Genomic DNA, 27,802 nt, shown 5'->3' with positions numbered 1-27,802 from the left:
GGTTCTGGGTTGTTCACATTTGACAGATTGAAAAACAAATTCCAACTTCCGAATTCTTTCTTCTTTAGGTTCCTGCAGCTCCGTCACGCCTTTGACTCACAATTAAAATCGGTCCAACCTTGGATGGAGCACAATGATCCCGGAACTCTGCTAAACGATGCTGAACTCTCAAAGCCATTATCTCAAATATACAGAGCACTGCTGCCGTCCATTCAGGTTGGATTGGGTTGCGTGATCTGTGGCAGACTGAGGTGCAGGAGCTGGACAGTGAAGACTGGGAAGACATGTGGGATTATCCGCTTCAGCCACTAGCTGCAACTAGGGACAAGTTAATCCAATTCAAAATCCTGCACAGAATATACTATACGCCCCAACGCCTTCACCGCATATACCCAACCTCATCAGCTACTTGCTGGAGATGCTCTGGTACCCCTGCAGGCTTCCTACATATATTCTGGGATTGCCCACAGGTTCAAGATTACTGGAGGGAGGTAACTCAATTTATCCATAGGTTAACTACCATACCTATTCCTCTTACAATCAGTGTCTGTCTCCTCGGACTTGTGGAACAATTGGCGTTAGCTAAAGCAACCCGCACTCTAATAAGTATCCTACTATTTTACGCGAGGAAAGCCTTAGTACTAAGATGGAAGTCAGCCAATCCCCCTACCCTGTCATCATGGAAAAAAATAATCAATACAATGATACCCCTCTACAAAGCAACATATTTGTCCCGAGGATGCTCCAAAAAATACGAAAAAGTCTGGCACTTGTGGACCGAGTCTACGACAGATGATCAGCCCATGGAGGGTTGCCCTGGTTAGATACCCTCAGTAATTACCGGTGAGTGCTGAGGTCCATGCCCCAGACAAGTGAGTGGTGGTATTAGTCCAGAGGTCAAGTGATCACACTTAATCCTAATTGTTCTTGTAACGTCTGGCTCAGACAGTTAAGAGGGACGAGAAGTCCTACAGGAAAATATATCTTTTATCATCACCCTACCATGTGAAACCTGGGTACCGAATATGTGGTTGTTTTGGTTCTTTAGTTATAGATAGTTATGTTTAGTTTTTAGATACACAGTGAGTTGTACGCTGTTGTGCCGGGGTATGCCCCAATGCCCATGTTTTGTACCTTCACAGTGAAAATTTCTATTAAAAAGATTTTGCAAAAAACATTTTTTTTAAATTATATTTTATAATTTTGTAATATATATATATATATATACACACACACACTATATTACCAAAAGTATTGGGACGTCTACCTTTACAAGCAGATGAACTTTAGTGGCATCCCAGTCTTAGTCTGTAGGGTTCACTATTGAGTTGGCCCAACCTTTGCAGCTATAACAGCTTCAACTCTTCTGGGGAGGCAGTCCACAAGATTTAGGAGTGTGTCCATGGAAATGTTTGACCATTCTTCCAGAAGCGCATTTGTGAGGTTAGGCACTGATGTTGGATGAGAAGGCTTGGCTCACAGTCTATGCTCTAATTCATCCCAAAGGTGTTCTATCGGGTTGAGGTCAGGACTCTGTGCAGGCCAGTCAAGTTCCTCCATCCCAAACTCGCTCATCCATTTCTTTATGGACCTTGCTTTGTGCACTGGTACGCAGTCATGATGGAACAGGAAGGGACCATCTCCAAACTGTTCCCACAGAGTTGGGAGCATTAAATTGTCCAAATTGTCTTGGTTTGCTGATGCCTTAGGAGTTCCCTTCACTGGGACTAAGGGTCCAAGCCTAACCCCTGAAAAACAACCCCACACCATAACCCCCATTCCACCAAATGATTTGGACCAGTGCACAAAACAAGGTCCATAAAGACATGGATGAGCGAGTTTGGGGTGGAGGAACTTGACTGGCCTGCACAGAGTCCAGACCTCAACCCAATAGAACACCTTTGGAATGAATTAGAGTGAAGACTGCGAGCCAGGCCTTCTTATCCAACATTAGTGCTTCAATTTTTGCTAGCCATACAAGTTGCATTTTTTAGGCAATTCCAACCACTTCTAAACAGTCTTGTGCAAAAACAACTGCACAGGTCAAGATAACCATGAAACAATTGAAACAGTTGGTGGCAGGTTGTTTTGATCCACATGATTATCTTATTAATAGAAAGCCGATTGAAGGTGTTTGAAATTGCCTTAAAATTGCGTGGTCAGCATTAATGAGAGGTTTGTATGTTTATGGTGGTCTGTACTCCCCTCACCTTCATGTTTTGTTCTTGGAAGTTATACAGTACAGGTCTCAGCTCAATCTGTTCAAATCTCTTCACCGTCGATGGAACTCTCAAGTAAATGTGGAACGGTTTGAAAACTTTCACCTTCACGGGGTTAGCCACACAAAACCCTGCAAACCAAGAGATGATCAGAGCAATACCAAGAAAGTTTCACTGGAGAGCAAGAGACTCTTGTGATTAAAGCAGAGATCTACTGAAAAATCACCTAAATTACGGTATATTAATACCAAACCTGTGCTCTGCAAACCTTAAAGAAAGTTAGACCTGGGAGTAAGGAAGACGTAGGGCCAACATGACAGGGTTAAAAGGGGTTTGGCTTGGGAGGAGTTTTCAGTAAGTTAAAGTAAAAAAGGATTGGGGTACTTACTGGATTGGTGGGTTGGAAGGAGCGGGTGGAGCTGCAGTGGATGATCAATAGGAGGATCCCGGTGAGGTCTCCACTCAGAAGAGGGACTGCGTTGGGACAACTTCCCACCCTCTCCCTCTTGGGTTCAGTTTTTTTGGCATTTTCTGGGGACAGTCTCCGTGGTGTGTTTTTGTTATGGCAACTGGCTTGGTACAAGGTTCTTGTATGTGCTTTATTATAGGCAAAAAATTTAAATTGGTAGGGGTCCATCTTGGGTACAGCTCCCAGTGTTTTTTTTGGGTTGTTGCGGTGTTGTCTCCGAGTTGGTGTTTTGCAGCTGGATTTTTTTGCTTAAGTAATGATGCCTACAAGGTCCTTGTGGCTCCAATTTTGTTATATTGTACTGACTGCTGTATGTTATGTATATGTTATTTATACAATTTTGTTAATAAAGGGGCTGCTATGGCCATTAACCTTTTCCCGCTTGTGTTCTAGGCAAAAGACGGCTACAGCATGGCACTCAAGTTCTGAGAGGACGTCCATGGCCGTTCTCCCATGTGCATGCCTCCTGGGGTGTGCATCGGGCTTGCTCGGTGACCGCTGTGTCCTTTGAACACCACTGATCACAGATTGCGGAAGAGGGCCAATTACAGTGCCCCCTTACCATGTGATCAGCTGTGTCCAATCACAGCTGGTCACATGTAAACTTGCCAGTAATCGGAATTCCTTTCCTCACACGCTCTCTGTGTGAGGAAAGGAGAGCTGATAACCAGCAAGTCTGACAGGACACCGTGAGTACATTGTTTACACTGATAATCAGGGCACTGATCATGAGTATCCTGATTATCAGTGCAGCCCCATAGGTGCCCATCAGTGCAGCTTATCAGTGCCCATCAGTGCCACCCCATCAGTACAGTCTCATCAGTGCCCATCAGTGCAGCCTTAGTTCCCATCACTAAAGCCTCATCAGTGCCCATCAGTGCAGCCTCAGTGTCCATCAGTGCAGCCTCATCAGTGACCCCTAAGTGCAGTCGCATCAGCGCTCATCAGCGAAGAAGAAAAATTACTTATTTGCAAAATGAGTGTCCTGATTATCAGTGCAGCCCCATCAGTGCCCATCAGTGCAGCTTCTCAGTGCCCATCAGTGACACCCCATCAGTACAGCCTCATCAGTGCCGATCAGTGCAGCCTCATCAGTGCCAATCAGTGCAGCCTCATCAGTGCCCATCAGTGCAGCCTCAGTGCCGCCTCATCAGTGCCCATCAGTGCAGCCTCAGTGCCCATCATTGCAGCCTCAGTGCCCATCAGTACAGCCTCATCAGCGCCCATCAGTACAGCCACAGTGCCCATCATTGCAGCCTCAGTGCCCATCAGCGCAGCCTCATCAGTGCCCATTAGTGCAGCCTCATCAGTGCCCATCAGTGAAGCCTCTTCAGTGCCCATCAGTGCAGCCTTAGTGTCCATCAGTGCCGCCTCATCAGTGCAGCCTCAGTGCCCATCATTGCAGCCTCAGTGCCCATCAGTGCAGCCTCATCTGTGCAGCCTCAGTGCCCATCAGTACAGCCTCAGTGCCCATCATTGCAGCCTCAGTGCCCATCAGTGCAGCCTCATCAGTGCCCAAAACCAGTGGTGATTAAATACCACCAAAAGAAAGCTCTACCTGTCTCATAAAAAAAATGATAAAAATGTAATTTGCTGAAATCTGAAAATTGGCCTGGGCAGGAAGGGGGTGAAAGTCCAGTTTGGTGTCATGTGCGTTACTTGGGTAAAGGTAGGAGTGAAGTGTTGGTGAAGCAGTTGTAGGGAAACGTCTTCTTTCATACCCTAGTCAAGAGCTGAAAGAAATGCCTTAGGCCCCTTTCACACGGGGCTGTCCATTTTCCCTCCTCCGCTTGCTCAGCGGGGATCGCTCCGTTGATCCCCACTGAGCCGATCCGATCCGCAGACGGATGAAAAAATAGGGTTTTCCTCCGTCACACTTTTTCTGATCGAAGAGGGTCGGATGTCAGTGGACATGTCACCGCTGACATCCGTCGCTCCATAGAGGTCTATGGAGCGCCCGTTCAGGTCCGTCTAAAAAACTGACAGGCGGATCAGAACGGTCCGCCCGTGTGAAAGGGGCCTAATGCTGGTAAAATGGGAATCCTATATTAGCAGGCATCCAGTCACATGACCTACATGCTGAGACATTGACCATGTGATGGAGGACAAGTGCTGGGAAGCTTTTTACCATTTTAGATGAAATTGTACACAGAGGCTACAATGCATTGATAAAGTAAAATTTTAAAAATCTTACCTTTTCCCGAAGACATTCCGATTGCTTGGATCTCCCATGTGGTAATAGAATCTGGGACTGGGACTGTTTCACTAAAAGAAATAAATCAAAATCTGATTTTTTTTTTGTCATTATATATTTTGTACTGTTTAGAATCTTCAAGTGGAAGTTAACTGTGCCTGAGCATCACAAAGTGAAAATGCTCTTTAATTCATTTGTATTATTCAAAACAAACTCATCCATCCATGTCTCAATGCTTTATTTTGTGGATAAATCACTTTGAAAAACACCCCCTAGCATTTCTAGCTGTGTCCATCTTGATTAAGGGCGGATGATTCTTGTAGCATTTACTTCATGGAATCAATCTGCCCTTAGCTCAGGCACGCAGGCAGGCGGTTGTGGTTGGCTGAGACCGCCCCTCCTCCCCTATTTCAGATGAAAGCAAAAAAAAATGCCCATGAAGATTCCTAGGATGTATGACATCATTTTGGCCTAGGTCAGAAACCAGGAAGCAACTGAAGAAAAGTAATGACAAGTTTGTAACAGGTAAATAAAATATACCTTCCTATTTAAATACTATGGCTTGCAGCATAAGGATTAAAAATATTTAATGTTGATTTTAGTTCCACTTTAAAGCCTATTGTAAACTATAATTGTTTAACCACTTGCTGACCACCCTATAGCACTTTTTACTGCTACAGGACCGCAGCTCTGCACACGATATACAGCAGGGGTGCCCAAACTTTTTGAGGAGCGGTGGTCACTTTAGGGACTTGGTAACCGGTCACGGGCCACAATGAGCGTAGCGGGCGGATGGCAGGTCTGTGTCCACTCTGCATATGTAGAGCAGACACAGACGCAGCCCCGCTCTACCCTAAGGGCCCTCCAATCCGCCCAGACAGAAGGGAACAGATCCTCTTCTGTTTTTTTAAGCAGATCGGATTGCACATAGGCGGGTGTAAGCAGACACGAGCCTGTTTACATCTGCCGCTCTCTATAGAGGTGAATGGAGGGTCCGATCTCTCTGTACTTTCAGTCAGTCCACTCCCCCCATAGTTAGAAAGTACCTCCCTAGGACACACTTAACCCTTTGATTGCCCCTGGTGTTAACCCCTTCCCTGCCATTGTCATTTATACAGTGATCAGTGTATCAATATACACTTATTGGGATTTTTTTTACCAACAATATGTAGAAGAATACATATTGGCCTAAACTGATGAATACATTTGTTTTTTCATATATTTTTTGGGGGATATGTATTATAACAGAAAGTAAAAAAATATTGTTTTTTTTTTCAAAATGGTCGGCCTTTTTTGTTTGTAGCACCCTGGGATTTAGTCAAGGAGCTCCTCACCAAATTCCTTGTCAGGAGTAGCTACTGCAGTTAATTGGTAGAGATTTATTGATTTCTCCCTAAGTTTGGCCTTGTTGCACTTTTCTCTTCTGCCACTAGGTGGCCGAGAACTTGGTGGTACTAGATAGGAGAAGGGCAACCCAAGGTCAGGTTATGGGTATATGGGGTATCTCAGCCAATGGGCAGGGGTTTCCTTGAATCCCTTGGCCTGCTGGGAGAACCTATATATACGGGTGAGATCAGGTGATCTATGTTCTGTGCCACCCGGACCACTGTCTGGGTGGACGTGTGTCGTACGCCCCGGGCTGCTAAGCTGTGAGACTGAGCCTATCCTGGGGGCTTCAGGCTGCCAGGCTGTGTGAGGGCCTATCCCGGGGGCTTCGGGCTGCAAGGCTGTGTGAGGGCCTATCCAGAAGTAAGTTGGGACTACGGCTTGCAGTCCAACCAAAAGTGATGGTTCTGTTCTGACCTGTTGTGGTCAGAGGTAAAAGGGAAGCTGTCGCCACTAAGGGACCGATCGCCTTTACCAGGGACCACAGTGAGTAACTGAAGCAAGTTCCCGGAGCAGTATTCTCACCTAATGGGCACGGTGGAGAATCGGGAAACTTCAGGCGGTGATGAAGTCAGGGACCCAACCAGCGGAGGTGACGCTTCAAGTCAGGGACCGAGCTGGTTAGCAGGGGTGAAGCTTGAAAAGTATCTGGAGTGTCAAGCTAGGGACCCAGCAAGGAAGCGTGGGTGACGCTTGAGGGAGATACCACCGCAAAAGCCTTGAGGAGCTCACAGGATTCAGAGTCAGTGAATCAGAGAGTCCAGTGAGAGACCAGGAGATCAAGAGGTTGAAGAACTACAAGTAGAAGTTGTAGTGAAGCTGAGTGAACTGTTGAACATTGTGTTAGGAACTGTTAAAGCCTGTTGCCATAGGAGACAGCAATCCTCCACGTGCAGAAATGGTGGTGCCTTGCTGAGGCCTTTCCCTGTACAGCTGTCCTCCTATTGAAGTCTCGGAGTCTTCCAGTTGAAATTGCAGCTAATTAAGGGTGTCCTGGCCCTAACCCTCTTTCCCTTCAAAATATAAAAAGGACTGTTAAAAGAAATAAAACCTTTTTTGTATCCAAGAAGTGTCTGGCACCCAATGACTTTCACCATCTTTGCACCCACTATGCCTCACAACCCACCACATATTGAAGGATGTCAGCTATCTTTGGCCTTAAAGGTCCTCATTAGGCTGGAAGAGGTTAAAGACTTTGCTACATGTTTATAGCGCAAACAAAAACAACAGAGGTGATCAAATAACACCAAAAGAAAGCTCTATTTGTGGGAAAAAAGGTAATCAATTTTATTTGGGTACAGTGTCGCACGCCCGCGCAATTGTCAGTTAAATTAACGCAGTGTCGCATCGCAAAAAATGGCCTGGTCATTAAGGGGGTAAATCCTTCCTGGGCTGAAGTGGTCAGGCAGATTTAAAGGAATCAGTTGGCATTTTCTATTTAGAGATTTCTGATTGAGAAGTCAGCGGTTATTGGAAAAAATAAACATCGCTCTCAGTTATATCCAGTTGCTAAGCTCTGAAACGTTTATATAATTGCCCATGAACAAAGTTTTTTAAGTAAATCAGATTGTCATTCAGGATTACTACTTTCTTGGGAAGAAGAATGTGTGTGATAGAAATTGTGATACATACGTGTACTTTTTGTTCACTGTGACCGTTCTCCATAACCAGCTTTCTGGGAACATTGAGCGAACCTGAACCTCATTTTCATCTGTAAAATCGTCTTCATTTTGATCATCCACTTGGGCTACAGAAAAACATTTTCAGAAAATGACATAAAAACATGAAAGTGTGACTGCAGAAAAAGTTCAAGTGGTCCATCAAATCTGCCCCCTTTTTAAAAATTATTAGCACTTTATGTTTGTTTTTTTAACCTGTTTGCCTGGGTATTTTGCCATTTCTCCCTTGCTTGTACGTGTTGTGTTCTTCATGGTTTTACGTGAATAAAGGTATTTGGATCTCAGTTTGGTGTGCAGCCATCCAGACTTTCCTTTCATTATTGTCTTGTGTTCCTCTACCTTTCTGCCCGGCTGTTTACCGATCTCGGATTGTGTCTCTGCCTGATGTTCCTGTACCTCGCTGCCCGGCTGTTGATGACCTTTTGGCTTGTGCCCTGGCTACACTCCTGTCACTGTGTTCTAGTTCCTGGTTCCTGCCTGGTGATCTATGGTCATCTGCATCCTCCAAACGTCAGCTGGCGCTACCTTGCTACAACAGCCCTCATGCCAATCTGTGCCCTCACACCGCCTGTCATCACCACCAGGGATTAGAGGTGCAAGAGAAGCCCCCTCTCCGTAGGTACATGGCACCACCTGTCTAGGTGGGGGGATGACTACCTCCTGCCCCAAGCAGTTCTGTTGAGTCAAGCTGTTGTTCAATGAGGTCCTGGCTGGACAGAGCCAGGGGGTGCACACATGAAAATTTCTCCGACACCCTGAGACTTCACCTAAGGATCCAGTCTGCATAGCCTCACTGGAAAGAACCTGGAGAAAGCTGAATGGGCACAGCTGCTCCCCTGGCCTCGTGAGTTCTACTCTACTACAAGATCTTGGTGACCGTGCACTACTGGGATAGCTGGACCAAGTAGTTCCTCTCCTGAGGGGTTCATACCTCTGGTTTCCCCTAGTCCCTCATGGTCAAGTTGTACTCTGAACTAGATCTAAGTAGTTCCCCTCCTCAGGAGTTCATACACGGACCCTCCTTAGACTCTTGTGGGAGAATTGTCTTCTGAACTGGGGCCATGTAGTGAGGGGTTCATACCGCAGGAGGATTGTACTCTGAGCTTAGCTGAAGATCTGTTAAAGTTTGCAACATAGAGAAGTGTGTCCTTCTGTTGCTGTTAGTGTTTCCGGAGTATCCCATACTACCCTGCATTCCCTCCGAGGTTTTTAATAAAAAACAAATCACGAAAAGACATCCCCTAGACTGCTCTTTGTGTCAGTGTGCCTGAACCGTGTCCTGTGTTTGCCGACAGCCTCCGTACTAGTGACGGAGAACTCTGGTTATCATCATTATCTGTGCTGCTATCAGGAGGTGTGCAGTGACTGTGCTTTTGATCATCATCAACCAACGGCCCTTTTGGGGATACGCTACATCAGCTTCTAGAAGCATCGGCCAGGTATGGTATATGCATAATTACATTTATCCAATCTGGATCATTATAGCTATGTAGACATAGCTATATGGGAGTTTTTCTTTAGGTTCCTGCAGTCCCTCCTGATATGTCTTCTTCAGACCTTTCACTATTTCAGTTGCATGTCTTTGAACTCGTTCTATCTCAAATTATTTTTTTTGGAAAGTGAGGTCTCTAGAACTGGACACAGTATTTAAACTAAAGATCTATAAAGGGGAATCAGGACCTCCTTCTTCTTACTGATGATCCTTCTAGTGATGCCCCCAGAAATCTATTAAGCAATTAGACCAAACTAAGAGCTCACCTTTGCACCTAAAAAACTCAATAAACTTTCATATATAAACTTATATAAATTTCAAATAAAATTTCATACAGCTTAACCCATCTGAAAATTATAGTTTGGCATTTAGGAGATGCTAGAGTTACCCCTCGTACCACAGCCTATGCCCGTGTGAGGGCCATGCTTGCCTGCATTGGTGTTGTGTGCATCCCCCAGGTAGTTCCATTCATTGCAATTGGGACGCAGTGACTGTGTGGACACAGAAGCTGCTCCCAGTTTGACAGCTGTGTGGGTGCAGGTGCATGGCCTTGAATGCAAACAGTGTGCATTTGGAGTTATGCACCCACACCTGCATGGCTGTCAAATTGGGAGCAGCGGCTGTGTCCGTACAGCTGCTGAGTTCCAATTACAATGAACGGAACTGCCTGCATGGGGATGCATGGAAAACCTGTGCATCCCAATGTGGTCAAACATGGCCCTCACACAGGTGTACGATATAGTATGTCCATGTGAATGAGGCCTAAAAACATCTAGTAGTTTCTTTTATCATTTCAGAAATCTGATCAGATTCTTGTGCTCGAGTTCCTGTTCACTCTAATGCCCCGTACACACGGTCGGATTTTCCGACGGAAAATGTGTGATAGGACCTTGTTGTCGGAAATTCCAACCGTGTGTGGGCTCCATCACACATTTTCCATCGGATTTTCCGACACACAAAGTTTGAGAGCTTGCTATAAAATTTTCCGACAACAAAATCCGTTGTCGGAATTTCCGATCGTGTGTACACAAATCCGACGGACAAAGTGCCATGCATGCTCAGAATAAATAAAGAGATGAAAGCTATTGGCTACTGCCCCGTTTGAGTCCCGACATACGTGTTTTACGTCACCGCGTTCAGAACGATCGGATTTTCCGACAACTTTGTGTGACCGTGTGTATGCAAGACAAGTTTGAGCCAACATCCGTCGGAAAAAATCCTAGGATTTTGTTGTCGGAATGTCCGATCAATGTCCGACCGTGTGTACGGGGCATATGGTTGCCTCCAGGGATAAAAGGGTATTGCTATTCGGGTGTTTACTAGATGCTGAAATATTGTACCACCTAATAGACATGTGCAATTCATTTAGTTCCAAATTCGTTTTTTAACAAATTTTGACAAATTCGTTAATTCCGAAATTTCCAAATTTTTAAATTTTCGAAATTACGAATTTCCGAATTTCCAAAAATTCTGAAATTTCAAAATTCGGAAATTGGAAAAGTCAACATTTCGGAAATTGGAAATTCGGAAATTTGAAAATGTGAAAATCCGAAAATTCGGAAATGTGAAAATCTGAATTTTCGAATTTCTGAATTTCCAAAAAAAATTAAAAAAAAACGAATGAAACGAAAATGAACTAATTTTTTGTCAGTGCACATGTCTACCACCTAACAAATCTCCTCTATCTTGAGGACTTTTCCATTTCCGAATTTTCAAATTTCGGAGACTTCGAATTTCCGAAAAATCTAATTTTGGAAATCGGAATTTCGGAAATGGGAAACTCTGAAACTGGAAATTCAGAAATTGGGAATTCAAAATTCGAAAATTAGAAAATCCGAAAATTGGGAAACTTGAAAATCCGAATTTCCAAATTTTCGAATTTCCAAAAAAAGGAAAAAAAAAACGAATGAAACGAAAACAAACTAATTTTTTTGTCAGTGCTCGTCTACCACCTAACAAATCTCCTCTATCTCGAGGACTCCACTGGGGCTCATTTACACATGTGTTAACCCGCTGAAGAGTGATCTGGGGTTGATCGTATTTCAGAGGGTGTGTGACAGGTGGTAAAGGTTGGGTTATGTCGCCTCTTTACCTCTTTTAATCCCTAAAAGCTTGCAGCACTGCGCTTTGACTGGGTTGCATTTAGCAGGCAGAACATGCCAGTGCGGATAATTTTTGCACATACCCCCTTCTGGCTGCCTTAGAGGGAGTGTTTGTTGGGAGGTGAAAACGCAGTTTGACTCCTTTTGCCTAGAGATACACTTTGACATGCGTTGCGATGACATGGCTATGGGAAACAATTCGCTGGGTTGTATTTTTCAAAGAATTGCATTGACTTGATTGACAATATATAAGTCAATATATTAAAACTGCAGCTTTTGGATTTGCACACTAAAAACAAGGGGGCTCTAGAAATAAAACATTCTGATTGAACCTTCCTGATCTTCCAGTTAGTAGTAGTTGGTCACATTTAATCAGACTTGTCCTGTAATGTTGAAGATTCTCCAAGCAACTTTTTCAGTTCTGTTGAGTGACAGGAAGACACCCCAACATTTTTATCCACATAAGTAGCACCAACACCTAATCCAACCACCATGGTGTCAATGCAGATGTTGTTCATATCATGCATTAGAAATGAAAAGGTGGCTTGGAGAAACTCCAAAACGTCCCCAAGTTACAGAACAAGTCCAGTTCAATGTGACCTGACCAACTACTACTATATCTACTATGACCTGGATCAACGAGAACCTTCGCTATTTATCTAACATTCTGCACCATCAGCAGTTCTTACTCCTTCCAATGGTGTTTTTTCTTCTCTTCTCGATGGTGATCTTCTTGCGCAGGTCCTCTGCATATACACAGCATTCTTGGAAGGCATTTTTACACTCTTTACTTTCAACACGCTGAGCTCTCTTGGCGCAATCTCTGTTCATGCGAGATGGTGGGAGTGTCATGCCGTTCTGGCAGCATTTTTTCAGATCTGGTGAAGAAAATTGGTCGGCTGCAGAGATAAAAAAAAAAAAAAAGATGGTATAATAACAAGTCACCAAGAATTGTTTGTCTTCTAATGCCCGACTCTACGGCTTCTGCGTCAGTGTCCCTTAACAAGTATGCAGTTCGGATGTTCTGTTAGCGACACATATCACTAAAGCCAAAGGCAGCCAGGTAACAAGTATTTTCAGGCCAGCAATAACAACCTGCAGCACCCTCCTAGTATAGGCATCTCTCCCAACTTTCTGAGATGGGAATGAGGGACACCTACCCTGTTTCCCTGAAAATAAGAGCTAGCGTGATTGTCAGTGATGGCTGCAATAAAAGCCCTACCCCCCCAAATAAGCCCTACCCTGTTTTCCCGAAAATAAGCCCTACCCTGAAAATAAGACCTACCCCTTTAACTAGGGCTTATTTGGGGGGTAGGGCTTATATTGCAGCCATCACCGACAATCACACTAGGTCTTATTTTCGGGGAAACAGGGTATTAGCAAAAGTATGTAGGCTTAGGACACACAACACCCTGCCACGCCCCAATTAAAGGAGATATGTACAAAAAAAATGATTGATAAAACCCACAAGTGCTTTTTTACCACTGCTATTCCTTTTATATTGGCTTTTGGAATTTTCAAATGCAGCAATTTAGAAATTGTATGAAAGGTTTAGAACTGTAAAACACTTTTTGATAGCTAATTAGTGCATTTTATATACAACAATATACACTATATTACCAGAAGTATTGGGACGTCTGCCTTTACCTGCACATGAACTTTAATGGCATCCCAGTCTTAGTCCGTAGGGTTCAATATTGGGTTGGCGAACCATTTCCTGCTATAACAGTTTCAACTCTTCTGGGAAAGCTGTTCACAAGGTTTAGGAGTGTGTCTATGGGAATGTTTGACTATTCTTCCAGAAGCACATTTGTGGGGTCAGGCACTGATGTTGGATGAGAAGGCCTGGCTCACAGTCTCCGCTCCGCTCTAACTTATCCCAAAGGTGTTCTATCGGGTTGAGGTCAGGACTCTGTGCAGGCCAGTCAAGTTCCTCTACCCCAAACTCACTCATCCATATCTTTATGCAAATGAACATCAAATTGCAAAACGCAGTGTGAACACCCATACAATGCAAGTCATGCAATGGGAAATAGACATATGAGTGCTGCCAGCATTGCTTCAGAGGTTGAAGGGGTGGGGGGTCAGCCTGTCAGTGCTAAGACCATACGCCGCACACTGCATCAAATTGGGCTGCATGGCTGTCGTCCCAGAAGAAAGCCTCTTCTAAAGATGATGCACAAGAAAGCCGCAAACAGTTTGCTGAAGACAAGCAGACTAAGGACATGGATTACTGGAACCATGTCCTGTGGTCTGATTAAACCAAGATAAACTTATTTGGTTCAGATGGTGTCAAGCACGTGTGGCGGCAACCAGGTGAGGAGTACAAAAACAAGTGTGTCTTGTCTAAAATCAAGCATGGTAGTGGGAGTGTCATGGTCTGGGGCTGCATGAGTGCTGCCGACACTGGGGAACTACAGTTCATTGAGGGAACCATGAATGACAACATGTACTGTGACATACTGAAGCAGAACATGATCCCCTCCCTTCAGAGACTGGGCCGCAGGGCAGTATTTCAACATGATAACGACCTCAAACACACCTCCAAGATAACCAATGCCTTGCTAAAGAAGCTGAGGGTAAAGGTGATGGACTGGCCAAGCATGTCTCCAGACCTAAACCCTATTGAGCATCTGTGGGACATCCTCAAACGGAAGGTGGAGGAGCGCAAGGTCTCTAACATCCACCAGCTCCGTGATGTCATCATGGAGGAGAGGAAGAGGACTCCAGTGAAGCTCTGGTGAACTCTATGCCCAGGAGGGTTAAGGCGGTGCTGGAAGATAATGGTGGCCACACAAAATATTGACACTTTGGGCCCGATTTGGACATTTTCACTTAGGGGTGTACTCACTTGTTGCTGTACACTCACTACTTTACATTGTAATAAAGTGTCATTTCTTCAGTGTTGTCACATAAAAAGATATAATAAAATATTTACAAAAATTTGAGGGGTGTACTCACTTTTGTGAGATACTGTATGTAAACGGCAATCGCACCACACATGTGTGCTATTGCCGCAAAACAGCCGAGTGAGAGCACCTCCTATGTAACTCTAACCTGGTCATTTGTAAGCCTAGGTTCACACTGGTGCGTGGAAAACATTGCACGTGATTCACACAGGAACGTATGGGATTTATGTTCGCATTCACATTCGTGCAAGAGCATGGGGGGAACATAAGCACTGTAAAAAAAAAAATGTTATTTACATTTTTTTTTGTTAAGAATGTACCCTTTAACTTTTTTTTTTATCAACTTTATTGCTATTACAAGGGATTAACAACATCCCCTGTGATAGCATAGACCGTGCCAGGTCCTCTTTATAGAGAGTACTGGGGTCTATTAGACCCCAAATCTCGCCTCTGGCCTCCAATGCAGCCAATCAGACAGAGATCGGTCTGATCGGCTGCTTTACTGGCCATTAACAGCCAGGTAAACAAAGAACAGAAACAGGAAGTGACGAAATCCTCGTCACTTCCTGTTTCTGACGTCACACAGTGGGAGGAACATAATCCATTCCTCTCACTGTGTGCCCAGAGCCGAATGCTGCCAGTAGCATCCTTACTGGGCTCTCCAGCGATGACCGAGATATCACCCTTCCCGTCCAAGGTCCTTTATATACGTACGGCGGATAGGAACTGGTTAAAGTTCATACAGCTCCTTTACGAGGTTTAGAATCTCTTTACCTTTCTGTTTGGTGAGTGCCAAGAAGTCTATCGATCTTTTCTTCCTTTGAGAAACCTGGCAGCCAAATCCTTAAAACAAAAACAAATATATTCAGAATGGTCTAACACAATCAGCTGGGAGTAAAACTGTCATAAAGCCGAGCCGTTCATACTGAGCAAGGGATAGACAAATACATGAGAAGTTGTCGCCTAACTATGTCAAAAACATCATGAGGTCCAAATCTAATGATACAGCTAAAGTTATAGGCAGCTCTGAACTTTTTCTGTATATATAAAGCTTGGCTCCACCCATTCTTCCTCCTTAAAGTGGACCTTCATCCTAACTCTCATGTTGTGCTGCCCTCCTCCTCCCTAGAACCTTCAGAGCCTCAGTGCAAGAAATCATGAAGTGCCCCCCTGACCCCCCCTCCCCCTCCCCTTCCCCTTCCCCTCCCCTTCCCCTTCCCCTCCCCTTCCCCTTCCCTTCCCCTCCCCTTCCCCTCCCCCTCCCCTTCCCCTTCTATCCGAGCCCTGGGCTTACAGTTCTGGGAAGGCGTCTATGGACATACTTCCTAGAACCCTGCCTCCCACGTGCCCCCTGGGGCATGCTTCCAGCACGTGACAGCTGATCACAAATCACGGTAAAGCGCCAATAACAGCAGTCCTTTACCGTGTGATCAGCTGATCACATGTAAACAGACTTGCTGGTTAACGGCAGTCGTTTCCTCCCACGCTGTGTCTGTGTGAGGAAAGGAGAGCCGTTAACCGTCAAGATTGTCAGTACATTGTTTACACTGATAATCAGGGCACTGATTATCAGTGGAGCCCCATCAGTGCCTATCAGTGCTCATCAATGCTGCCTATCCACGCCCATCAGTGCCACCTATCAGTGCTCATTAATGCTGCCTATCAGTGCTCATCAATACCCCCTATCAGTTCTCATCAATGCCGCCTATCAGTGCTCATCAATTCCCCCTATCAGTGCTCATCAATTCCCCCTATCAGTGCTCATCAATGCCCCCTATCAGTGCCACCTATCAATGCTCATCAATGCAGCCTATCAGTGCTCACCAATGCTGCCTATCCGTGCCCATGAGTGCCACCTATTAGTGCCACTTATCAGTACTCATTAATGTTGCCTATCAGTGCCCATCAGTTCCGCCTTTCAGTGCCACATATCAGTGCTCAGCAATGCCCCCTATTAGTGCCACCTATCAGTCTCATCAAGGCCGCCTATCAGTGCTCATAAATGCCCCTTAGCATTGCCCATCAGTTCTCATCAATGCCCCTTATTAGTGCCACCTATCAGTGATCATCAATGCTGCCTATCAGTGCCGCCTATCAGTACTCATCAATGCCGCCTATCAGTGCTCACCAATGCTACCTATCCGTGCCCAAGAGTGCCACCTATTAGTGCCACCTATCAGTACTCATTAATGTTGCCTATCAGTTCCCATCAGTGCCCCCTATCAGTACCACCTATCAGTGCTCATCAATGCCCCCTATTAGTGCCACCTATCAGTGCTTATCAATGCCCCCTATTAGTGCCGCCTATCAGTGCTCATCAATGCCCCTTAGCATTGCCCATCAGTTCTCATCAATGCCCCCTATCAGTGCCACCTATCAGTGCTCATCAATGCTGCCTATCAGTGCCACCTATCAGTGCTCATCAATGCTGCCTATCAGTGCTCATCAATGCCGCTTATCAGTGCTCACCAATGCTGCCTATCCGTGCCCATGAGTGCCACCTATTAGTGCCACCTATCAGTGCTCATCAATGCCCCCTATCAGTGCCACCTATCAGTGATCATCAATGCCGCCTATCAGTGCTCACCAATGCTGCCTATCCGTGCCCATGAGTGCCACCTATTAGTGCCACCTATCAGTACTCATTAATGTTGCCTATCAGTTCCCATCAGTGCCCCCTATCAGTGCCACCTATCAGTGCTCATCAATGCCCCCTATTAGTGCCACCTATCAGTGCTTATCAATGCTCCCTATTAGTGCCGCCTATCAGTGCTCATCAATGCCCCTTAGCATTGCCCATCAGTTCTCATCAATGCCCCCTATCAGTGCCACCTATCAGTGCTCATCAATGGCGCCTATCAGTGCTCATCAATGCCCCCTATCAGTGCCAGCTATCATTGCTCATCAATGCTTCCTATCAGTGCCACCTATCAGTGCTCATCAATGCTGCCTATCAGTGCCACCTATCAGTGCTCATTAATGCCGCCTATCAGTGCTCACCATTGCTGCCTATCCTTGCCCATGAGTGCCACCTATTAGTGCCACCTATCAGTGCTCATCAATGCCCCCTATCAGTGCCACCTATCAGTGCTCATCAATGCTGCCTATCAGTGCCACCTATCAGTGATCATCAATGCTGCCTATCAGTGCCGCCTATCAGTACTCATCAATGCCGCCTATCAGTGCTCACCAATGCTGCCTATCCATGCCCATGAGTGCCACCTATTAGTGCCACTTATCAGTACTCATTAATTTTGCCTATCAGTGCCCATCAGTGCCGCCTTTCAGTGCTCATCAATGCCCCCTATCAGTGCCCATCAGTGCCGCCTTTCAAGGCCACCTATCAGTGCTCATCAATGCCCCCTATTAGTGCCACCTATCAATGCTCATCAATGCCGCCTATCAGTGCTCATAAATGCCCCTTAGCAGTGCCCATCAGTTCTCATCAATGCCCCCTATCAGTGCCACCTATCAGTGCTCATCAATGCCGCCTATCAGTGCTCATCAATGGCACCTATCAGTGCTCATCAATGCCCCCTATCAGTGCCACCTATCAGTGCTCATCAATGCCGCCTATCAGTGTTCATCAATGGCGCCTATCAGTGCTCATCAATGGCGCCCATCAGTTCTCATCAATGCCCCCTATCAGTGCCACCTATCAGTGCTCATCAATACTGCCTATCAGTGCCACCTATCAGTGCTCATCAATGCCGCCTATCTGTGCCCATGAGTGCCACCTATTAGTGCCACCTATCAGTGCTCACCAATGCTGCCTATCAGTGCCACCTATCAGTGCTCATCAATGCTGCCTATCAGTGCCACCTATCAGTGCTCATCAATGCTGCCTATCAGTGCCGCCTATCAGTACTCATCAATGCCTGCCTATCAGTGCTCACCAATGCTGCCTATCCGTGTCCATGAGTGACACCTATTAGTGCCACCTATCAGTACTCATTAATGTTGCCTATCAATGCCCCCTATCAGTGCCACCTATCAGTGTTCATCAATGCCCCCTATTAGTGCCGCCTATCAGTGCTCGTCAATGCCGCCTATCAGTGCTCACCAATGCTGCCTATCCGTGCCCATGAGTGCCACTTATCAGTACTCATTAATGTTGCCTATCAGTGCCCATCAGTGCCGCCTTTCAGTGCCACATATCAGTGCTCATCAATGCCCCCTATCAGTGCCACCTATCAGTGCTCATCAATGCCCCCTATTAGTGCTCATAAATGCCCCCTATTAGTGCCACCTATCAGTGCTCACAAATGCCCCTTAGCAGTGCCCAGCAGTGCTCATCAATGCCCCCTATTAGTGCCACCTATCAGTGCTCATAAATGCCCCCTATCAGTGCCCATCAGTGCAGCCTATCAGTGCTGGGCCATTGGAACTATTTAAGAATTGCCGTACCTGGAATTCAGCTTGAAAATGTGTTTTGCTATCTGCATTAAGGGGTTAAAATACCTGCCTGAATTCAGAAATTGGACTGAAAGTGGGAGGGTCTGAACCGTGATGCAATCAGGTTCTACTGCTATGTATAAAGCTTTCAAATCAATACGTTTCCATGCACTAGGGGCTGGAGGAAGGGATGTTCAGGTGACTTGGAGGAGGAGGAGGAGGAGGAGGAGAGTGCAGGGAGGACCCCAGCAGTCTGATAACGCTCATTTACTGTATAGTCCAGTTGGCAGGTAGGTGACTGTAGAAAAGTGATGTCATAATACTAATTTCTGGGTGTTGTAGATCTGTGTGAATCACAAAACTGGCTGAACAGAATTACAAATCTTGCTGGCGGGTGAAAGCAATTAAATGCATGTATATCAACTGGAGTCCTGTTTTAAAACTGAGAAAACAGGATTAGGTTCTCTGGTAGATTCTCACCAGTCAGGTCGCTGTACCCGGATGAAGAGACAAAGGCCACGCCGGCGTCCATGAAGACAGAATTAGAATCCCTCCCTCCTCCAGGACTGCAGCCCAGGTCATAGTCGTTCATGGCCTTGAACACCTTAATTGTCAGAAAAGAAAAGGAATAGTATATATTCGAAAATTCAAAACATATATTTTATAGAAAAAAAAGGAACGATCGATAAAGAGACTCTATCATTAGCCCATTTAAGTCTAGGCAACCCATTAAGAGCGGCTTCACACTGTCCCTCTGCTTTGGCTGCAGCGGAGTGTATCCACAGTTCTACAAAAAATCAGAGCTCAGCAAAAAAAGAAAAAAAAAGGAAAAGAAATGCACAAGCCAGCAGGATCACCTCCTGAATGCCTGGAAAACGTTCTTCTACCATGTAATGAAAAGCAATCCACTGCTGCCCGTGTGACCCGGCCTAGCCTTACATAAGTAGACACCTAAACATGCAGACTGCCCCGATCCTCACCTTGCCAGGTGTCAGCTTATTCTTGGAATTCAAGAGGTACACCGCCGTGTCCACCGCTGATAGGGAGACCTTTGTTGATTCATCTGTTTCCATTGTCAGCCTGAAGCTTGACCCCGGGAGAATGGTGCTTGCTACATCCGTCCTCACTTGTAGCTGTAAAATGAAGAAATATCATTCAAACCCATTTGAAGTCTGGCAGCTTTTTATCTTTGCATACTCCTGTACACCGAACACTGTGATTTGTGTTTGCTTTGAAATGTTTACAAAATATCTAAAAATGCTGCTTCCTGCTCTCACACTGCAGAGCTGAGTAACAGCCACGCCCCTCGTTATGGCTTGTATTGTAGAAATAATGAGGGGGTGTGTCTGAGCAGGTCTGTTATTGAGTGCTGGTTACTGAGTGCGCTAGGTCCAACAACCACTCTAACAGGAAAGTGGAGGTAAGGCTATAAAAAGGGAGGCTTTATCAGAACAAAATATAAAGTCACCAGTGATCTTGCAGTTTATCAAATTATATGCCTCTGGATTATTTTTTTCACCTGCAAGCTGCAGAAATGTCTGGACTATATATTACAATCAAGTTCCAGCCCTCTCAGCTAAGGGTAATAACCCCTTCCCGCCCATCCACCATGGCACTTTAACTGGGTCCTAAGGGGAGGAGGTAGGATGGATTTGGGATTGGGTTGGGACCACCATCCTGATGGATCCTGAATCTGATCATGACAAGAGACTGAGCTGTTGGTTGGTGACAGCTCGGTCACTGTGCTGGGAGTGCGCAGCAAGCATGCTTTCAGCCCAGAAACCTCAGCAGCCGTGGACACATACACTATATTACCAAAAGTATTGGGTCACATGAACTTTAATGACATCCCAGTCTTAGTCCGTAGGGATCAATACTGAGTTGGCCCACCCTTTGCAGCTATAACAGCATCAACTCTTCTGGGAAGGCTGTCCACAAGGTTTAGGAGTGTGTCTATGGGAATGTTTGACCAATCTTCCAGAAGCACATTTGTGAGGTCAGGCACTGATGTGGATGAGAAGGCCTGGCTCGCAGTCTCCGCTCCACTCTAATTCATCCCAAAGGTGTTCTGTTGGGTTGAGGTTAGGATTCTGTGTGGGCCAGTCAAGTTCCTCCACCCCAAGCTCGCTCATCCATGTCTTTATGGACCTTGCTTTGTGGAGGGGGGATTATGGTGTGGAGTTGTTTTTCAGGGGTTGGGCTTGGCCCCTTAGTTCCAGTGAAGGGAACTCTTAAGGTGTCAGCATACCAAGACATTTTGGACAATTTCATGCTCTCAACTTTGTGGGAACAGTTTGGGGATGGCCCCTTCCTGTTTCCAACATGACTGTGCACCAGTGCACAAAGCAAGGTCCATACAGACATGGATGAGCGAGTTTGGGATGGAGGACCTTGACTGGCCTGCACAGAGTCCTGACCTCAACCTGATAGAACGCCTTTGGGATGAATTAGAGCGGAGACTGCGAGCCAGGCCTTCTAGTCCAACATCAGTGCCTGACTTCACAAATGCACTTCTGGAAGAATGGTCAAGCATTCCCATAGACACACTCCTAAACCTTGTGGACAGCCTTCCCAGAAGAGTTGAAGCTGTTATAGCTGCAAAGGGTGGGCCAACTCAATATTGAACCCTACGGACTAAGACTGGGATACCATTAAAGTTCATGTGCGTGTAAAGACAGGTGTCCCAATACTTTTGGTCACATAGTGTCTATAAATAAAAAAATGGACAGACACCATAGGCCACTTGATCTTTTTCTGCCGTCACTCTTTTATGTTTGTGTGTTAAAACAGTTAAGTCCACCATTCACCATCCTGACATACATAGACTTACCTTTCCTTCACAGACATCGCTGACGTCTATCCACACTGAGTTGGCTACAGTCTCAGAGTCCAGGTAGTAGTAGGCGATAATGCGAAAGGAGGGGATCAGTTGGGTTGAAACAGGAACAGTAAACACCATGAATTCACTTTTCTCTATGGACTTCATTTCCATTATCTGACCTTTGTTAAGCACCTACAGAATAAAAAAAAAAAATAATAATAATAATAAAGAAAACATACATGCAGTGCCTGAATTAGAAGGGGGCAAAATGGACAATTGCCCTGGGTCTTCCTTCTGGGTTAGCGGGCTTTGGCGGTAGGAATGGCCAAGCCACGACGACGTCACCCCTGTGCATGTGTGCGGGAGGGACTGTTTACGGTACGGCTCTGAAGGAACGGCACAGGTATGCTGTTCCTTCAGAGCGCATGCACTGGTGACGTCCCCGGCTGCATCTAAAGTAAATATCTCCTAATCGGCGCACGTTTAGGAGATATTTACAGTACCTATAGGGAAGCTTTATTATAGACTTACCTGTAGGTGAAAATCATACAAGGAGGTTTACTCCCACTTACTACCTTCCTGTTCTGGTAAAACTATAAAAGTTTGGATTTTTCTCAAATTTCTGCACTGGTGACAATAAACAAATAGTGAGGGTGAATCTACCCAGAGGAAACACAGACCACAATAAAAATAAATAAATGACAGGGGTGCTAACGCTTCCTCTCTCTTTAGTTATGCTATCAGTGTGTTTAGATGACAGGTACTCTTCAGTGAGGATAAGCTCATTTGGGAACAAACACGACACACTCACCATGTAATAGATTTTTCTGACACTCCCAGACTGAGGAGAAACCACCTTCAAAGTGACCTTTATGCTTTCCCCGGGATTTAGAACCTGGCTGGGAACTTCCATATGAAGAAAGCTGTTGGTTTTCGATGTATAGGGAGTGAGACGTATTGTTTCCTCCTGTCGACCGTCACTTCCTTCCGCTCTGATCTATTAGGACATGAATGATGTACCCATTTGTAAATTATTTAAAATGAATAAAATGTATTGAAAGTAAGACTTAAATGAAAAATCAGGTAAAATCTAGATATAATAATTATTATATGTATAGAAATAATAATTTAAAGTATATCCAAAGCCATGATGTATTATTGAATAGAAAGGGCAAGGGCTAAAACCCATTGGGGGAGATCTGTCATCACTTCCTGTCGTGTAGACCCCACCCGGTCGCCGGCTCGCCCTGTCGCCCGACAGGCCCCCTGTCAGCCCCAGACTTACTCCACGCAGGTCACAGCTGCGACAGCGGCTTCCCTCCTCCATCTCCGGCCGTGGTTTCTCGGACCCAATGGGTTCTTTGGACTCCCGGCCAATGGGTTCTTTGGACTCCCGGCCAATGGGTTCTTTGGACTCCCGGCCAATGGGTTCTTTGGACTCCCGGCCAATGGGTTCTTTGGACTCCCGGCCAATGGGGTCTTTGGACTCCCGGCCAATGGGTTCTTTGGACTCCCGGCCAATGGGTTCTTTGGACTCCCGGCCAATGGGGTCTTTGGACTCCCGGCCAATGGGGTCTTTGGACTCCCGGCCAATGGGGTCTTTGGACTCCCGGCCAATGGGGTCTTTGGACTCCCGGCCAATGGGTTCTTTGGACTCCCGGCCAATGGGTTCTTTGGACTCCCGGCCAATGGGTTCTTTGGACTCCCGGCCAATGGGTTCTTTGGACTCCCGGCCAATGGGTTCTTTGGACTCCCGGCCAATGGGTTCTTTGGACTCCCGGCCAATGGGTTCTTTGGACTCCCGGCCAATGGGTTCTTTGGACTCCCGGCCAATGGGTTCTTTGGACTCCCGGCCAATGGGGTCTTAGGGCTTTAGCGAATATTATTAATTTGCTAATGTCACACAACTGTGTGGGCTCCTGGCACAGAGCTCTGCACCCTGAGCTCACCCTTTTTGAAGCCAATTAGAGCCTCAGGCTCTAATCATGTCCTTCAAAAAAAAAAAAATCCATAGAAATCAATGCGTCTGGCACCCTGCATGTAGATTAGGGGGCCAGGCGCATGGATTAGGGGGAGTGGCACCCGTGCGCCCCTTATGAGTGGTCACCACTGCTCCAATGTGAGGGACAATTGTCCTCAGAACAAGCGTCCCCCTTGGAAGATTTTATCTATTTCTGTTCTGGTGTCAACTATTTTTGTTTAATATTTGCTTTCTGTCTTGTTGACAGTGGACACCAAAATAAACTGCAGGGACACTGCAATAAAACTGTCCCATAGGCCATCCAAATCTAAAATTTAAAAAAGTTTGATATCTATACACACCTAAAACTCCAACTGAACTTGTAGTTTAAATAATCTAAACTCATGTGCATCCAAAAAATATGTGAAAAGGCTTCCAGTTTTTTTTTTTAGAAAGCAGCCACAGCCTGATTAAAAAAGCCTGTCCCCCGCCAGCATGCTGCAGGGAAAGACCCTTACTCATTGTGTGGAAGCAGTGGTCTGTCTGCAGATGTCTGGAGAGAGACTGCTGCTTCCAGACAGAAAACAAGGACCCTTCCCTGCAGAATGCTGGCAGGGGACAGGAAATTCCATGGGTGCTCAACCTTTGGCCCTCCAGCTGTTGCTGAACTTCAAGTCCCATCATGTCTCTGCCTTTGGGAGTCCTGCTTGTAACTGTCAGCGGCTTGCAGTGCCTCATGGGACTTGTAGTTCTGAACCAGCCGCAGGGCCGCAGGTTGAGCACCCATGCATGATCTAGGCTGTGGCCTTTTTCTAAAGAAAACAAACTAAGTCTTTACACACCTGGAATGTATGTAGCTGATTTAAACCGTTTGCTGCCAGAGACAGTTTTTGCTTTATTTAAAAAAAAAAAAATTAGGCCAGAAGATTAGATAAAACTCCCAGAAAAGATATCTTTTCTGAAACACAAATACATTGGCGGTATTTCCATATTTTTAGGTCGCACGATATTAGCACAACAGTTTATCAAGCACACATTTTTTGCACAAAATACATTTAAGTGGATTCTAGTGCACAAAAACACAACATATTACCCAATTTTTGTGTAAAAAATAAAAAGATAAGGTTGTGCTGAGTTACGAGATACTAAACATGTCAAGTCTTAACATTTTTTGCACGTGTGTAACGATCATAGGCATGCGCAGGGGATGTGCCGGGTGTGCCTGGGTACACCCTATTCACCCCATGAGGTGCAGATTCCCCCTGCTTATATTGCACTAATGCCCCCGAATGGGGCTCCTAAAACTTTTTTAAAAATAGAATAATAAAAAAACTACTGACACTGTCCATGGCCCTACTGTCCACGGCCCTACTGTCACCAACCTCTGTTCTACTAACACCGTCCATGTTTTAATACATTTGGGGTGCACACATTAATGCAATAGGCTGCGCACACCTATGGTAATGATGACAAACTTCGGTGCCTACATTTTTCTATAGGTGATGACAGGTCATTCGTTTAGAGTTACTGTGAATAATGGCCTTAGAATTATTGCTCCCACTCCAGCGTGCAAGGCAATACAAAACATATGAAGCGTAAACAACATTTGTTTTTATCAAGTGTCCCCCCCCCCCCATAGCATTTTGCTATATAACAGGTTCTCTTTAATGCCGAGAGGAAAATGCCACTCAGACCAACCTGGTGCTCTCAGCCAGAGCTGCTCCGGCCACTCCACTGACGCGTTTCGTCCCACCCACTGGGGCTTGGTCTCTTTAGAGAGGTCACAGTATGGGTTAAATGGGGGTCTGCTAGGGGTCCGCCTAAGCAATCTAGTGACTACATCCACCGGATTGCTTCCACCTGACAAGTCCAATTTCCCCACTCCTGGCTGTTGCAGTGTGTGTAAAATCCCCCACTGCTGCTGAAAGCTAAAGCTAGCTATAGACATTAAGTGGTGTATTTATAAAAAAAGTGCATGTAAATTTGTTCTGTGCAAATGGGGCAAAAAAAATGAACATTATTAGGCTATTTCCTGTGCTTTTCAAAGGTTTTCATTGCTTTCAAATAAGATATACAGCATTTGACCACTAGATGGCGATAGGGTTTATAGAAAATTTCTATTAAAACAAGTAGAATTAATTCTGGCCTTTCTCTGACCTTTATTAGCTGCATGCTGAGACGTAGTGAAGCCAGTCGACCAGAAGGACAGCAGGTCCTCATAGTTTTCTCCTGCCAGATGTACTTTAACATGAGTGCTTATGCAATCTGAGCATCCATGTTAAGTGGACCTGTCAGGGTGGAAACATACTGTAGGACCTGACCGTTTTTTTAGGCTATGTTTACACCTATGCATTCTGCAGTGCGTTTGCAGATTTGCAGAAATGCACTACACTCCATTTAACATTCGTTCCTATGGGTCACAGTCACACCTATGCAGTTTCCACCGGTTCATTTTTTGGAAAGGTACAGGAATTTTCTTTACATGCAGCATGATGTATTTTTGGCTCCATGGGCTTAAATGGAATTGCATCAAAAACGCATGTATATGCATTTTTTGTGCGTTTTTATGCATGGCAACAGACACCTCCTCCTAGAAACATTAACACATCCTAAAAATGCATTAAAAACACATCAAAAACATGCATGAAATGCATAATAAACACAATGTATTCTTAGGTTTTCACAGAAAATTCTGTTCAGAAAAAAAATCCAGCAAAATTGCATGTAGTTTCGCTCTGTGCGAATGGGCAAAATTGAATGTTCTTAGGCTATATTCTCTGCAGATAGAATAATATTCATGGAATAATAAAAACAGTCTGAATGGGAACAGTACCTCATTTTGGCCACTAGATGGCACAAAAGAGCTCATTTATTTCCTATGGTACTTAACATCATCTAGTGGCCATAATGCAGTATTTTCCACATCTTTAATAAAAAAACATCTTTTTATAGATCAACTCAGGGCAGATATAAAAAGATATATCATTTTTTCTCCTTGTTTTTTCACAGAAAATTCTGTTCATAAAGTAAACCCATTGAAACTGCATGTAAATTCATTCTATGCTAATGCTAAAATGTTCTCAGGTTGACATTCTCTGCAGATCAAATAATATGAATTGAAAAAAGACAGTGTAAATGGGGGGAAATACCTAATTTCAGCCAGTAGGTGGCGCAAAAGAGCATAATTCTTACCTATGATACTTACCACCATCTAGTGGCCATAATGCAGTATTTTCCTCATTTGCACCATTGTTTTTTTTTTTTTAAATAACATATTTTTTAGGACGAACTCCAAGAAGATATAAAATATACAATTTACGCTTCTTATTTTTTCACTGAAAATTCTGCTCATAAAATAAAGCTATTAAAACTGCACGTAAATGCGTTCTCTGCTAATGGGGTAAAATTGAATGTTCTCAGGATTCATTCTCTGCAGATCGAATAATATTCATTGGAATAATAAAAACAGTCTGCGGAAAATACCTCATTTAGGCCAATAGATGGGGAAAAAGAGCATATTTATTTCCTATAGTACTCAGCATCATCTAGTGACCATAATTTGGTATTTTCCTAATTTTCAATAAATAACATCCTTTTATAGATGAACTCAGGGCAGATATGAAAGATACAATTTATTTTTCTTGTTTTTTCACAGAAAATTTGTTCATAAAATAAAGCCATTGAATCTGCATGTACATTTCTTCTGGTCTAATGGGGCAAAATTGAATGTTTTCAGGCTACAATTTCTGCAGATCAAATAATATGTGTTAAAAAAAGACAGTCTAAATGGGGACAATATCTCATTTCGGCCACTAGATGGTGCCAAAGAGCATACTTATTTCCTATGTTACTCAACACCATCTAGAGGCCATAATGCACTATTTTCCCCATTCACACTCTTTTTAACCATCTTTTTAAAGATTAACTCTAAGCAGATATAAAAGATATAATTTTTTCTTCTTGTTTTTTCACTGAAAATTCTGCACGTAAATTAATTCTGTGCAAATGGGGCAAAACTGAATGTTTTCAGGCTGCAGTCTCTGCAGATCGAAAAACAAAATGTCAAAATGGGAAAAATACCTAATTTCAGCCACTAGATGGCGCCAAAGAGCACACCATTTACCTATGATACCCAGCACCCTCTAGTGGCCATAATGTGGTATTTTCCCCATTCAC

At 44.8% G+C, this 27,802-nt stretch overlaps 1 protein-coding gene across 1 annotated transcript in view; it reads right to left on the bottom strand.

Annotated features, from left to right (window-relative positions):
* Nucleotides 1-27,802, bottom strand: part of LOC141107567 (complement C4-B-like) — a 179,969-nt gene that overhangs the window by 90,316 nt on the left and 61,851 nt on the right. Inside the window, exons 14-22 of the mRNA XM_073598404.1 lie at nt 22,478-22,663; nt 21,676-21,858; nt 19,826-19,978; nt 19,326-19,449; nt 15,225-15,293; nt 12,231-12,440; nt 7,901-8,015; nt 4,883-4,953; nt 2,211-2,350 (exon numbers count right to left, since the gene is read on the bottom strand). Coding sequence (XP_073454505.1) covers nt 2,211-2,350; nt 4,883-4,953; nt 7,901-8,015; nt 12,231-12,440; nt 15,225-15,293; nt 19,326-19,449; nt 19,826-19,978; nt 21,676-21,858; nt 22,478-22,663 — 1,251 coding nt within the window. The remainder of the gene's footprint in view (nt 1-2,210; nt 2,351-4,882; nt 4,954-7,900; nt 8,016-12,230; nt 12,441-15,224; nt 15,294-19,325; nt 19,450-19,825; nt 19,979-21,675; nt 21,859-22,477; nt 22,664-27,802) is intronic.

The sequence above is a fragment of the Aquarana catesbeiana genome, linkage group LG09, assembly GCF_042186555.1.
Source record: "Aquarana catesbeiana isolate 2022-GZ linkage group LG09, ASM4218655v1, whole genome shotgun sequence".
Taxonomy (NCBI): domain Eukaryota; kingdom Metazoa; phylum Chordata; class Amphibia; order Anura; family Ranidae; genus Aquarana; species Aquarana catesbeiana.
Note: the sequence above shows the minus strand (reverse complement) of the source record. Positions and strands in the feature narration are given on the sequence as shown.